Source organism: Eschrichtius robustus, chromosome 2 (assembly GCF_028021215.1).
Source record: "Eschrichtius robustus isolate mEscRob2 chromosome 2, mEscRob2.pri, whole genome shotgun sequence".
Taxonomy (NCBI): Eukaryota; Metazoa; Chordata; class Mammalia; order Artiodactyla; family Eschrichtiidae; genus Eschrichtius; species Eschrichtius robustus.
Window position 1 is genome coordinate 116,751,945 of NC_090825.1, and position 14,705 is coordinate 116,766,649.

At 40.6% G+C, this 14,705-nt stretch overlaps 1 protein-coding gene across 1 annotated transcript in view; it reads left to right on the plus strand.

Annotated features, from left to right (window-relative positions):
- The first annotated feature begins 5,080 nt into the window (after positions 1 to 5,080).
- The window catches only part of UBE2D2 (ubiquitin conjugating enzyme E2 D2), a 59,205-nt gene continuing 49,580 nt past the window's right edge, over positions 5,081 to 14,705 (plus strand). The window contains exons 1-2 of the mRNA XM_068535989.1: positions 5,081 to 5,546; positions 13,993 to 14,094. Coding sequence (XP_068392090.1) covers positions 5,523 to 5,546; positions 13,993 to 14,094 — 126 coding nt within the window. The 5' untranslated portion in view covers positions 5,081 to 5,522. The remainder of the gene's footprint in view (positions 5,547 to 13,992; positions 14,095 to 14,705) is intronic.

Consider the following 14,705-nt stretch of genomic DNA (forward strand, 5'->3'; position numbering starts at 1 on the left):
ATGGCATGTGGGATCTTCCCGGACCAGGGCTTGAACCCATGTCCCCTGGATTGGCAGGTGGATTCTTAACCACTGTGCCACCAGGGAAGCCCCTCCTTATCATTTAATCACAGCTGTCAGCTCTGGAAACACCTTTGCTAAGGGAAAGCCTTTAAATACTGTAAAACTTGTAGTATTGGGTTGACAGCCAAGAATGTGCAGTGTGCTCACAGTTTCAGTAGGACAATGGAAGGTAAACTGTGGGCTCTAAGATCCATGTAGGGCAAGTGGGAGGACAAATCACCCCAAGGAGAAATCTATTATATAAGAAGATCTAAAAATTCTGCATACTCTTTAAATTTTTTAATATTGTTTTATTTTATGTATACATTTGCATATAATAAAATGCTCAGATCTTTAATGTTCTTTTATGTTCAGTTCCATGAGTTTTGACAATTGAATATATGTACCTCTGTAACCGCCACCCAAAACAATATATAGAACATTTCCATTACCCCAGAAAATTTCCTCGATCCATTTCTTGGCAAATCACCTCCTCAACAAGAGCACTTTTTTGACTTCAAACACCAAAAATCAGTTTGTCTGTTTCTGGACTTCATATAAATGGAATTGTACGGTTCATATTCTTTTGCATCTTTCTTCTTTTGCTTAACATAATCGTTTTGAGATTCATCCATGTTGTTAACTGTGTCAGTAGTTCATCCTTTTTTTGTTATTGTAGAACTCCATTGTATGACTTGTCATAATTTGTTATCCCAGTCGCCTGTTGATGGACATTTGGGCTGTCTCCACTTTTGGGCTATATACAAATAAGGCTGTTATGAACATTTGTGTACAAGTCTTTTTGTGGACATATCTTTTCATTTTTCTTGAGTAAATACTTAAGAGTAGAATTGCTGGGTCATATGGTAGATGTACGTTTAATTTTATAACAAATTACCAAACAGTTCTCCAATCTGGTTGTATCATTTTACACTCTCACCTGCAATGAGAGTGACAATTGCTGTACTTCCTTGTCATCACTTATGGTTGTCAATGTTTTTGATTTTAGCCATTCCAGTGGGTGTGAAATGGTATCTTGTTATGATTTTAACTTGCATCTCCCTGATGACCTATAAATTCCAAAGTATTTGAAAATAACCCTTGGTCAAAGAATGTATCACAGGGGAAATTAGAAACTATTTTAAACTGAAGGAAAATGAAAAACAAAACATAACTAAGTTGTAAGATACAGCAAAAACAGTGTGTTTTAAATGCTTTATTACAAAGTGCTTATATTGGGAAAAAAAGGAAAAGTGTAAAATTGGTGATCTAAGCTCTTACTTTAAGAAGCTAGAAAAGAACAAATTATATCCAAAATAAATAGAAAAAAATAATGAATATAAATCAATAAAATAGAAAATGGACAAATGATAGAGAAAATGTAAGGTCAAAAGTTGGTTCTAAAAAAAAAAAAAAAAAAAAAAAGTTGGTTCTTTGGAAGGATTAATAAAACGGATAAATCCCTGGGACTTCCCTGATGGTCCAGTGGTTAAGACTCCATGTTTCCACTGCAGGGGGCAGGGGTTCGATCCCTGGCAGGGGAATTAAGATCCCCACATGCCACGCCACCAAAAAAAAAAAGATTAAATGCCTCAAATAGCATTTAAACAGAATAAAAATGTAAGACTAAGACAGGCATATATTTTTTAAAAATTGATAAATCCCTAGCAAGATTTAGCAAGAAAAAAATAGAGAAAACACAAATAACCAACATCAGGCATACAAAAAGGAACACCATTATGTATATATATATTTTTTTAAATTAAATTAATTAATTAATTTGGCTGCATCGGGTCTTAGTTGCAGCACGCGGGATCTTCATTATGGCATGCGGGATCTTTTGTTGTGGCACGCGGTCTTCTCTCTCATTGTGGCCCCAGGGCATGTGGGATCTTAGTTCTGCAACCAGGGATGGAACCTGCGTCCCCTACATTGGAAGGGAGATTCTTAACCACTGGACCACCAGGGAAGTCCCTGGGGACCCCATTATAGATGCTACATATAGTAGAGGAAAAATAAGATATTATGAGTAACTTTATTCTAATAAATTGGACGACCTAAATGAAATGTACAAATTCCTTGAAAAACACAACTTATCATAATGGACACATACATATGAAAGAAATTAAATTTATTATCAAACTCTTTCTGCAAAAAAAACTCCAGGGTCAGATGGCTTCACTGATGAATTCTATCAAATATTTATGTAATGAAGAAAAAAAACAATCCTACACAAACTCATTCAGAACATAGAGGAGGAACACTTTCCGATTTATTTTATGAGGCCAGAATAACGTTGATATGAAAAGTTGACAAAGATATTACAAGAAAAGAAAATTATAAACCCTTATCCCTCATGAACATCGATGCAAAAATCTGATCAGTCTTTGATATAGCAATTTCATTCCTAGGAATTTATACCAAAAAGCCCTCTTAGAGTTGTACAAAGATCAACTACAGAATATCCACTATAGCAGTATATTTTTTTCACTATAGCAATATTTTTTTTTAATTTATTAATTTTATTTATTTATTTATGGCTGCATTGGATCTTCATTGCTGCGCCCGGGCTTTCTCTAGTTGCGGCGAGCGGGGGCTGCTCTTCATTGTGGTGCACGGGCTTCTCATTGCAGTGGCTTCTCTTGTTGTGGAGCACAGGCTCTAGGCGTGCGGGCTTCCGTAGTTGTGGCACGTGGGCTCAGTAGTTGTGGCTCGTGGGATCTGGAGCGCAGGCTCAGTAGTTGTGGCACACGGGCTTAGTTGCTCTGCGGCACGTGTGATGTTCCCGGCCCAGGGCTCAAACCCGTGTTCCCTGTATTGGCAGGCGGATTCTTCACCACCAGGGAAGCCCTGTAGCAATATTTTTAATGGTAAAAATTGGAAACAACTTACATATCCCCCAAAATGTGACAAGTTAATTAAATATGGTACATTTATATGATTGAATATGTAGCGATTAAAATATAGTAGAAATATGTCTTGACACAGGAAAATTCACCATATGTTGTTTACCTTAAAAGTAAATTACCAAAACTTTCAGGTGCTTTCACCACACACACAAAAAATGAGGCGATAGAGATGTAGTAATCATATCACTATGTTTATGTATATCAAATCAACATGCTGTACACCTTAAGTATATAAATTTTTTTTAAAAAAGGTAGATTACCAAATAGTATAATGGCATGACCCTACATTTTCAAAGAAAAATATGTATATATATATAATGGAAAAACACTGAAAGGACATAAGCCAAATGCCAAAAATGGTTAGTCATTGGATGATGGGAGTATGGTTGACTTTTATTTCCTTCCTTTTGCTTATCTGTATTTCTTGCAACAAATATATATTACTTTTTAATACAAAAAAGTTATTGCTGAAGAAAAATTGTTAAAAATCTGACCAATGGGGCTTCCCTGGTGGCGCAGTGGTTGAGAATCTGCCTGCCAATGCAGGGGACACGGGTTCGAGCCCTGGTCTGGGAAGATCCCACATGCCACGGAGCAACTGGGCCCGTGAGCCACAATTACTGAGCCTGCGCGTCTGGAGCCTGTGCTCCGCAACAAGAGAGGCCGCGATGGTGAGAGGCCCGCGCACCGCGATGAAGAGTGGTCCCCACTTGCCGCAACTAGAGAAAGCCCTCGCACAGAAACGAAGACTCAACACAGTCATAAATAAATAAATAAATAAATAAAAGAACGTGAATTTCTTTAAAAAAAAAAAAATCTGACCAATGGGCATTTTTGTACCTCTCCCATCACAGTTCTCAGGAAGAAAAGATTTAGGACTTTGGACACTTCCTCTTCACCTTCAACCTAAAACCTTATGCATCTTGGGCGACTGGACACAGCTTTTCCCTCCTTTGACTCACTGGGTCCATGGTGGCCCTGCCCTATGGGTCCAGCCTCTACTCAGTAGATGAGGCAGTACAAGTTTTGCTGATGATCTATTGTGTGACTTTTGGCAAGATCCTTTTCCTTAGGGGCTCCAGTTTCTCCTCTGTTAATCGATGATCTTCAAGGTCCCTTCCAGACAGAGGAAAGAACAGATTTAGAATCAGAAAACCTTGGGGGAGACTTGAGAATGTGGGCATCACCTCCCAGGAAAATATTCCTTACTATTCTTCCGTGTTTCCAGTGTCTCCAGACAGGTAAAAAGCACCTCCCAGCCCAGGCCTTATAAAACCAGTGAGCCTTATATTTCACTGGTCCTGGTGCAGGGCTCGACACAGAGTAGTTGCTCACTGAACTAGCTTTTTGCCTCCATCTTCTAAAAACAACCCCAGAATAGGTTTTCTAAGCTTGCTTTTGATGGTGATTTGAACGCAAGGTTGGTTTTAATTACTGGAGCACACGTTTTGCAAGTTTTTTTTTTTTTCCCTGAGGTAACAGCTACAGTGCTTATTTGTAACAATTTACCAAGCAGAGCACTTCTCCTGACATGCCAGTGGCTGAGACATTCAAACTGTCTCTCAGCTGGGACCTTCGTCGGAAACACCATCTCAGGGCTGCCTGCGGCGTGCTTGTACAACCACATTGCCGCAGGTGCCCAGGCTGTTGCCACGCGGCTTCCAGAGAGGGATTTGACGAACCTCTCGACTTAAGGGAAGTCCCAGCTTTGCCACTGTGGAGCCGTGTGACCTTGGACAAGTCCCTTCCTCCTTCAGGAACATTGCAATGGACCTAAGTGCTCTTCTCGGGTCCGTCTATGCTCTGGGGATGGTCGAGTGATCCGAAAAACATTCGCTTTTAACTTTTATTGATCTCAGATGTCACGCGAATGAGGGACCACAGGTAAAGGACTCAAGGGTCGTAGCAAGGGAGCTTCTGCGACCCTCACCACAGGTCTCGCGAGATCTCCTCCTTGCGCTTCGCGGCGTCATCGTCTCGGCGGCCGTGGCGGCGACGGCGACAGCACGTAAGGTACTCACAGGGGCGGCCCGTATCCCTCCGCCGCCGGCGCGGCCCAGCCCTCCCTCCCCGGCCCGCCAATCCCCGCTCTCCCGACCTGCCCCTCGGCCTGGGCCCACCCCGCGCTCCGCCTGCCCCACCCCGGCGGCGCCGCCCGCCCGCGCGTCCATCGGTCCACCTGCAGCAAGCAGTCCCTTCGACCGTCCGACCCAGAGGCGCCGGCCGAGCCCGAGGCCTGGGCTCTTGCTCCCTGGCGGAGGGATCCGCGGCGGCTGAGGAGGCGGCGCTGAGCCTAGAAGGAAGAGGCAGCTACCGCGGTGGCGGCGGCGGCGGCTCGGGCGGCAGCGCATAAAGGGGCCGCCGCCGGGTGATGCGGTGACCCCTGCGGCAGGCTCAGGAGCCGAGTGGGCCACGGCCCCAAGTCCGTCCCGCCGGACCCGCGCTCCGGAACTCCCCATCTTCTCCGGCCGACCCGCGATCACCGAGGCGGCCTCGCGCCCCCTCGCCCCTTCCCCGTCCCTCCCCTGCCCCTGTTCCCGCCCCGGGGGCCGCCTCCACCCGCCTCCCACGATGGCTCTGAAGAGAATCCACAAGGTAAGCGGCCAGAGGTCGGCTGTGGCGGGTCGGGCTGCCGGGCGGGTCGGCTGAGCAGGCTGCGGCCTGCACTTCCCGCCGTCGCCTCCGCCGGGCTCGCAGCTTCTTTGGACCCGGCTGCCGGCGATGCCCCGGCCGGGCTGCCTTCACACCCCACTCCCAGTGATGGCGCCCACGGAGGCCCGGGCGCGCTGCCCGCGCTTAGGCCGGAGGTATGTTCTCCGGCTCAGCGTTCCTTCCCGGTCTCCTCTCTAGGCCCCGCGTGGTATGGAGTCCCAGGGCCTCTCCCCGGCCTGGGACTGCTGTGCCAGAGGGCCATTGTCCGGCCGTGCCGGGAGGGGGTGCTGGGACTGGGGCGTTGGGCGGCCGCATCGACGGAGGTCGAAAAGGCTCTATGCAAAGGCTCTATGAGAGCTCTATGCTCTCTACCCATAAACCCCCTACCCCCACCTGCCTAGGCTCCCTCCACAGAACCGCTTGAGCTTGGGGCCCTTACCTCAGGCCGACTGAGGAAGCCTTTTTGTCCGATCCACAAATATTTCTGGAGTTCACTTGCCTCTTAGCGGCCGCACGCTTCGGTCCACTTAACTCGTCCTGAAACTGTTAAGAGTAAGAAGTTCAGGAGGAAATAAACATGACTTTTATGAGGCAGGAGGGAAGTAGAGGGAGAAGCGCTTTATTCCTTGAGGTTGCCAAATGTAGTCAGAAACTGACATTTCAGTTTGCAAGAATGGATTTAATAGAAAAGCTGTTAAATTGTCAAGGGTAGAGGTAGAAACCTGAACATTGAAAACCACTGGAGAGAATTTCATAAAGTTTCCTTTTACATTCTCTTCGCAAAATGGATTTTAACGCTTAAATTAGGTGATATGTTCAGGGATATCCTTTTAATGTAGAAGGTATTTTGCTAGCTTTTTTCATTAGAAAGGATTTTTTTGCCCTTTAAGATGAAGGGTTATTTATTTGTAGTTGCCTCTACGGAGGTTTTTCTAATATTGCTTCTGGAGTATGGGCTTAGCTTAAAGTTTAGGGTTTTTTTCCTTCCCTCTAATATTGTAACCTCCTATTACCTCTCACTATCTTTTTTTTCTTCTTCTCAGAAGTGGGGAAGCGGCACTGGTGATCTTTGTTTGGTGTTTCACTTGGCTACTTGGAGAGGCTGTATTAAACCTCTAGCCAGTAAGAAGTAGATCCTGGGATTATCCATCCTAAAGGATGGGATAGAGATGCAAGGGGAAGAGAACCAATTTTCACCTTGCCTTAAACTCAGTGAAAATGCAGGTTTGGTCAGTTTAAACACCTCAGCTCAGCAGCTTGTCTTCGTTGCATTCTTGATCAAAGACCTTTAATGTGGAATTAATCCCAGTGGTTACTGTAAATTAGGTTAGATCCTCACCAACTTCTTTTGACTTTGATTTCTATCAAATGAAAAAGGGCAGATTTTAGACAGAGTAAGTCTACTAAAATGAAGCAGGTTATTTGTTAAAAGAAGCTTGAACTTTAAGCAAAGATCTCTTAACCATTTAAGGGGCAGGAGCACACTGAGGACAGGTCTTCCAAGTAAATAATACATATGCATTTTTAAGGCTTTAAGGAGTTATGAGATTTTAAAGACTAATTGAGAAGTTATCAATTTGAGGTTATACGTGTAGAAGATTGTGGCCTTAATTTTAAAACCTGAAGAAGAGTGAGTATAATGTGTTACCACTTACAGATCAAGAAGTGTAGCCTTTAATCTCTACTCTGATATGTATGTTATGGACGTTTTTTCAGAGAAGGAAATAGCACTCAAAACATGCATTTTAATCTTCTAATATCCTTGCCTCCAATAATGTGATTTCTTTTGGATACTACATGTTCTCTAGATTTTCTCTAAAAGATGCCCTTATTAAAATTTTAATAAGGAAAATCAAGTGTAGACAATGATAATTTGAACTTTTAAAACTCAGTATTAACCTTTTTTCACCTGGTTTATAACCTAGAGCCATCCTCAAAGTATGGCTCAACTTCTGAGACTGCCAGGGATTAGAAATATAAAATTTATTTTTGGTGTACATACTAGTCATAGTCAATAAGATTGTGAAAACAAAATGGAGATTTTTTTCCCCTAACTTTTTGTATGACACCAATTTTAAATTGAATGCAGACTTGGATAAGACCAGTCCTATCTCACCCTCAGCCCTAGTAATGTATCTGCGATGGAATCCCCTAATTGGCTTACATAATTCATCTTGGTCTTGAACCTTCCCAGTTACTATTCTCTGAGAAGATAGTTCTGCTTAGATACCTCTCAACTTCAGATATCATGAACTACTGCATCTGGGTTCTAATAAAATTTTGTTAAGAACAAATACTTTTGACATGTGGCATCTTTAGGAATTCAGTATCTTGTGTTTCATTGACAGAGGGAAATAGTGTTCGGTGAATCTGACAGTCCTTTAAATGCCATGACGTTTTTGGAAAAAGCTTTTGATGGACTTTATTTTGATATATACTTTAAGGTCAACTGACCTATGCTTTAACAGAGTTTACCAAAGAGGTTTCATTTTGAACATCCATTGTAGTTCTGTGCAGGGATTGGGACTCTTTGGGATTGTTCGTATCTACACCAAATGGCCCCAGCCTGCTACGTTTAGAGGTTTTCTGCTGACATTATCGGTCTTCAGCTTTGATTTTGATGCTTTGAGTGTCTGCCTCTAGCAGCACCACCCCCAGCCCTTTTCCAGTTGGCTGCGTCTCATCTGTTGTGGGCTGGGAAACCAGATCACTGAGCTTATTAAAATTATGTCTAAAATAAGATCCAGTAGGCTCTGAGTGAAGAGGGCTTCATGTGTTTTGTGAACTGTGTGGTCTGACTGATCAGAGACCTTTTTTTACTTGCTTCCTGTTTTTCTTCTTTACCTTTGTTATACAGATGCAGGAAGCTTTTTGTTGCTCTTAGCGTGCCATAATATTGAAATACAAGGTTAATTTCTTTATTTTGAGGAAGAGTAAAAGGCTGAATATCATGATTCTGTGAAGAATTGAAGACAGACCAAAGTTAAGATACTAAAAAGCTGTTAACAATGATAGTGCCTTGTTCATTTTAATGGTGTCGTGCTAGTTATAGTTAACATTTGGAATACATAGCTTTAATGCCAGGACTATCACTTGATTTACTGTATTTCTATGATTAAAGGTCTTAAGGCCCCTGAAAAGCCCAGTCAGTCAGTTAATTTTCCAATAAAATAAAGATTTCAAACTCTGATGGCTAGGCAGGTAACCAAAGTGAGCAAAGAGAATTGGAGGGAGCTAGAAATTGCATGTGCTATTAGAAGAGGGCAGCTGCTATTCAGCTCCCTCCAAATGTTGCTATTGCCAGGATCTTTGCCCAAAGTTGCCAGATTTTTTTTTTTTTAAGGGAGGCCACAAATCCAGATTTTTGGCAGCCAGTTCAAATTAAAAACAACAACAAAACGAAAAGACACCACCACACTTTTTTGTAGATTGGTAGGCACCAGTTTAATATATGAATTAAAAATAACCAAAGATTGAGGTTCAGCAAGTAACCAGGAGTGTAAGGATTAAATCTTTTAAACCATACTTTATCTTTTTAAAAGTGTCAAAGTATTGTTTTATGTAAATGGGTACAATTAAGTATCAGTAGTTTTTTGTAAACTTCTAATTAACTTCTTTGGTGAAGTTTTGTATGGTTATAGTCATAGGAAAAGCCAATTGAGTAGATGCATTGATCCCATGGTAGAAGTTTACATCTTAACTCTTAACTTCATTGTGATCCTGTTTCATGTTATGAATCATCTTTCTGTAGACTACATACTTTCAAAATGTCTAAGATTGCCAGTTACCAAAGGGTGATTTTTAAGGATATGGGAAAGGAGTTGTAACATTGTAACAGTACTAATTTTAATTTAAGATTATTTTAAAATACTGTACTAGAAGTGTGATATCATACATTGCATTAATCTTATCAGAGGTAAGGATTCAGTGAATTCCAGTCAAAATGATGAAACAAATTAGCAAACAGTCTTGAGTATTTGGAACTTCAGTATAATAAATGGTTGACAGAAGATGACTGTTTGAATTAGTTTTATCTTGGAAAGCGGACATCCATTCTTTTATTTATTTATTTATTTACTTACTTATTTACTTATTTGGCTGTGTTGGGTCTTCGTTGCTGTGCACGGGCTTTTCTCTAGTTGCGGCGAGTGGGGGCTGCTCTTCGTTGTGGTGTGTGGGCTTCTCATTGCGGTGGCTTCTCTTGTTGCAGAGCACGGGCTCTAGGCGTGCGGGCTTCAGTAGTTGTGGCACATGGGCTTAGTTGCTCCACGACATGTGGGATCTTCCCAGACCAGGGGTCGAACCCGTGTCCCCTGCATTGGCAGGCGGATTCTCAACCACTGCGCCACCAGGGAAGCCCCAGACATACTTTCTTACTCCAAAAGATAAGCTTCTTGAAATCTCAGGGAAGATTTTTTTTTTTCCTTTAGAAAAGGATTCTTTGTTTCACAAAGGTTCATTGAATTGAGAAGCTTTCTTTGGCTCTTCTGGGTTGCTATTTAAATGTAATTTAAACAGCTGTCATTAACTTAATAAATCTAGGGTTTTTTTAAAGTCTCCCAGTGTGTATTACTGTACTGCTGACTGACAAGGAGGAAGTTTTGACAAAGTCCAATTCTGGATATTTTAGTCCAGAGAGAGAGGGCTGCTAAAATATCCTAGGCAGTTCCCAGGATAGGAATACCTGACTCATGCCTGATGCTGCCAGCAACCTCTGCAGCCTCATCCCAGAAATGAAGGCGCACACTTGTTTTTTTCTGTAGAAATAAAATTTTGGTGGTTAGGTTCCCAGACTAACCTTCAAAATCATGTTAAACTATGACATAGGAAATAAAGTACCATTTGCTCTTTTGTCTGCACAGTCAAGTGAGATTTTAAGTAATAGAACCATAAAATTTTAGCACTGCATCACCTCTCAGAGCTACTGTCTGAAAAGGCCATGTGACTTAGTAGGGCTGGATAAAGAACCTGGGTTTTTTGACTGTGCCCAGTGTCTTTTCTGGCAGGCCCTATACTTGTACCTAGTCGTTAGGTATGTAAATCCAGAGGATGCAATCTTTTTCTTTTGTTTGAACAATTGGATATTTAAACTATGCCCTGGAACCAGAAGATCTTTTTCCTCAACATCTCTTCTTATTGTTGGAGAGGTGTCTATGAATTCCCTTAAAACTATGTAGATTTTTTGGGGGGAGGGGGCGGGTTTCAATGTTTTAATTCCAAAACGCAGAAAAATAAGAAACTATGCAAATTTTGGATGTTCTGTCCTCCATATATCTTTCATCACAGTCAAATGGGTTTTTTAATCTCTCCAAAAGACTAAGAATCACTGTCCCGTCTCCTTAAACATTCTGTTTTAATCTCAGTAGGTGACCCAATTACCTATTCTGTAGAGGAAATAGAAATCTGTGTGAATTCTTTCAAATTTCCTTTGAGGCCTTTAAAAAGAAAAAGAAAAACCAAACCCCACAGCTACCATCTTTAGAGTACTCACTCTTTATCAGAATGACTGAATCTTCTGAACAACCCTATGAAAATTCTGTTCTCCCCAGGTTAGAAGAGAAAATGGAGATTTGGAGAAGTAAACAAACTTGCCTATGATTATATGGCTATGATAGGAAAAGCCAGGATTCAAGCGCATTCGATCTTGACCTCGGAGCCAGCCATTGCTCCAAGTATACCTTAGTCATTGCTCTTCTTCCCTTTTGTCTCTGAAGAAGCTATACTTTACCCATTGCAAGCTAACTTTTACTTTTCAGCCTATTCTTTTTGCCAGGTCCTTGCTCTCTAGTAATTGTCCCTGCTCTCCTAGTTCTAATCTCTTCTCTGACTCTCCTAAGCATCCAAACTTATCTAAGACTTTCCTCATCCTAAAAAAAAAAAACAAACAAAAAACAAAAAAACTTTTAAACTCCCCTTTCCCCTAGAGCTGATTCCTTTCCTTCCTCCTCTATCCCTTCCATCTCTGGCATTTCAGTGCCAAAATTCTTGACAGAATAGTGTCTATTCACTGTTCTGGGACTGTTCAGTAAGGTCACTGATGATTACTTAATTGCCAAATTCAATGGATACCTCAGTTTTGTAACATTTTGTGTGATTATTACTCACATTATTACTCATTTCCCTTAACTTTTGATAAACTTTCTCCTCCTTTCTCGTATCTAGTGTTCTAATAAAGTTAGTATTTCCTAATGTTATTAGAACACTTTTCAAACTAATATTATTTATGGATACAAACAAAAGTTCATGAACTAATGCATACTTGGATTAAAATTGACAGCACAAATGGCTGTCAATTAGGTAAGCTAATTAACATAATCAATATATAATATCACAAGCACAAAAATAGGTAAATTACTTAAAAACAAAATATATTAAGATGAAACATTATTCATTGTCATTTTGCTATAAAGTAACAAACACCTAAAGAATAGTATTTTAAGAAAATGAAAGGGATCCTCATCAGGTGCTGCATTAAATGTGTTACTCTTGGGAATTCCCTGGCGGTCCAGTGGTTAGGACTCCACACTTTACTGCTGAGGGCCTGGGTTTGATCTCTGGTTAGGGAACTAAGATCCCACAAGCCATGCGGCATGGCCAAAAGAAAAAAACAATGTGTTGCTCTGTATTGTTTTCATTATAGTATAATGTGAAAATTTGTTTCAGGCAGGTGCACTGCAACAAAAGAAAGAATTAAAACTGCATGTTTTGCAATATTCATGCAATTAGGCTGCTACCAACATTATTAATTGTCTCATGGACAGACAGATCACCTAATTAAAAAAAAAAAGTATATGCTTTGCTCATGTTTATTTTAAAATAATCTGGTTTCTCGGGCTTAAGAATCAAAGGACTCTGCTTTTCGTTTAAAACTTCCATATTCTAGCTATAAGTCCATGGGGAATGTAGAAATATTTAGTATTCAATAAGCTTTGATTAAATAACTTCTCAAATATATATTGAATTATGATAATAAACAGGATAGATCACTGAAGTCAGGTAATACCCATGGTTAAATGCTGTTTATGCATCGGAACACAGATATAATTTGCTCTGTGGTGTGCAAGTTTCTTGAGGCAAATTACTACTTTAAATTCGTGGAAATATGTAGTATTTCTTAAAGACGTATTAAAAGTAGATAAAATTTAGGACAAAAATATTGCCATCTTTATTCCTATAATACATGTTAGTGTCTCATGAGAAATATTAGTATCATTGAAACAGTTCTAATTGACCTTTCTCAGAATTATTTTCCTTTAGTCTTTGTGCTTTTCCTTATGCCTTCTCAACCCACCCCCTCCTCCTGAATTCTTTCTTCATCCTTGGAAATCCAACAGACCGCTTCTCTGTGAAACATGCCCCAGGCATGCAGGCAGTAGGGTTCTGCTGTAGAACTGTTTCTTAGTATGTAGACATGATTGATTATTACCCCCTCTAGACTGAGCTCTTCTGGGCAAAGTCCCTGTCTTACTCATTATATTCCCAGTACCTGATGCATAGTAGGCATTCAGTTTTTGCCAACAACATTTAATGAATGTCAACAGCAAGTGGTATGGTGGAAAAAAATAGTAGGATTTTGGAGCAACATGCCTACTGAGTCATGTTCTAACCCTGTGGCCTTAGGCAAGTTACTTCACTGATTTTTTTTTGGCCTCAGCTTCCTTGCCTATAGAATGAGGATAGTGTCACATACCCTGCAAGCCTGTGGGGGATGAATAGAAAGAAAATATGGACCACATAAAAGATAGTTTTTAATACTAATTACCACTGGCTTAACTGCCCAGTAATGTTGACCCATGAAATTGGTAGAATCTTGAAATCTTAGGTGTCAGTGTTAAGTGTTTAGCATTTCACTTCATTGGTACCCCAACCAAAAAAGAAAAGGGAAAAAAATATACCCTGATGTTGTAAAGTGATGTTTTATATTTCTAAATGGAAAAAGGGACTGAGTTCCAAATATTTTCTTCAACAAAGTTCTAACTATTGTTATCTTAATACGTTTCCAATAAATGTGATATTTTTGTAAGCCTAGACGTGAAAACAATTCTCTTAGCATAATCTTGTAATAGAAGTATCTGCCGCTGTCCTTTGAGCATGTCCCCGCACCACTTGTAGAACATCAGTGCCTCTATAAGTGATAGCACTCCTTTGCCAACTCTTTAAGGGCGTATAGCAGATAAAACATTTGAAATCAAAGCTGAATTTTACAGAAGCTGCAGTGGTAACAGTTTAGAAATAGGTTTCTTAAAATAATAGTATGCTAATGGGAGTGAGTGATTTTCTTTAGATTAAATGTCCTCATTTATACCATCTGTATTAGTTTCGTAAGGCTGCTGTAATAAATTACAAAAAACTGAGTGGCTTAAAACAACAGAAATCTATTCTCTCACAGTTTTGGAGGCCAAATGTCCAAAATCAGCATACCTGCAGGGCGCACTCCCTCTGGAAGCTCTGTGGGAGGATCCTTCCTTGCCTCTTCCAGCTTCTGGTGACTGTAAGCATTCCTTGGTTTGTGGCCGCATCACTTCAGTCTCTGCCTTCATCTTCACACTACCTTCTCTGTGTGTGGTCTTCTCTTTTATCTCTTATAAGTACACTTGATCTTACACTTAGGGCCCACCCATGTAATCCAAGATGATCTTATCTCAAGATCCTTAATTTAATTATGTTTACAAAGACCCTTTTTCCAAATAAGGTAACATTTATAGGTCCAAGGAATTAAGATGTGCCACATACCATTTTAGGGACCATCCAATGCAGTATACCATCTAATCTACAAATTCTAATAAAGTGACTGCTGTAATTACGTTTGGGCTTTTCTGATTTTGTTTTTATCTTTCTGAAATTTTGAAACAATCTCAAACCTACAGGGAAGTTGCAAATACAATACCTAGAACCTCATTTTCTTTAACCATTTCAGAATAAGGTGCCAACATGATGACTCATCAACCCCAAATACTTTAATGTGTATTTCTTACAAAATGGACCTTCTGCTACATAATCACAGTATACCATCAAAATTAGGAAATTTCCATTGAGATACTACTGCTATCTAATCGTCAGACCCCATTTAAGTTTTGCCAGTTGTTCCAATAATGTCCTTTA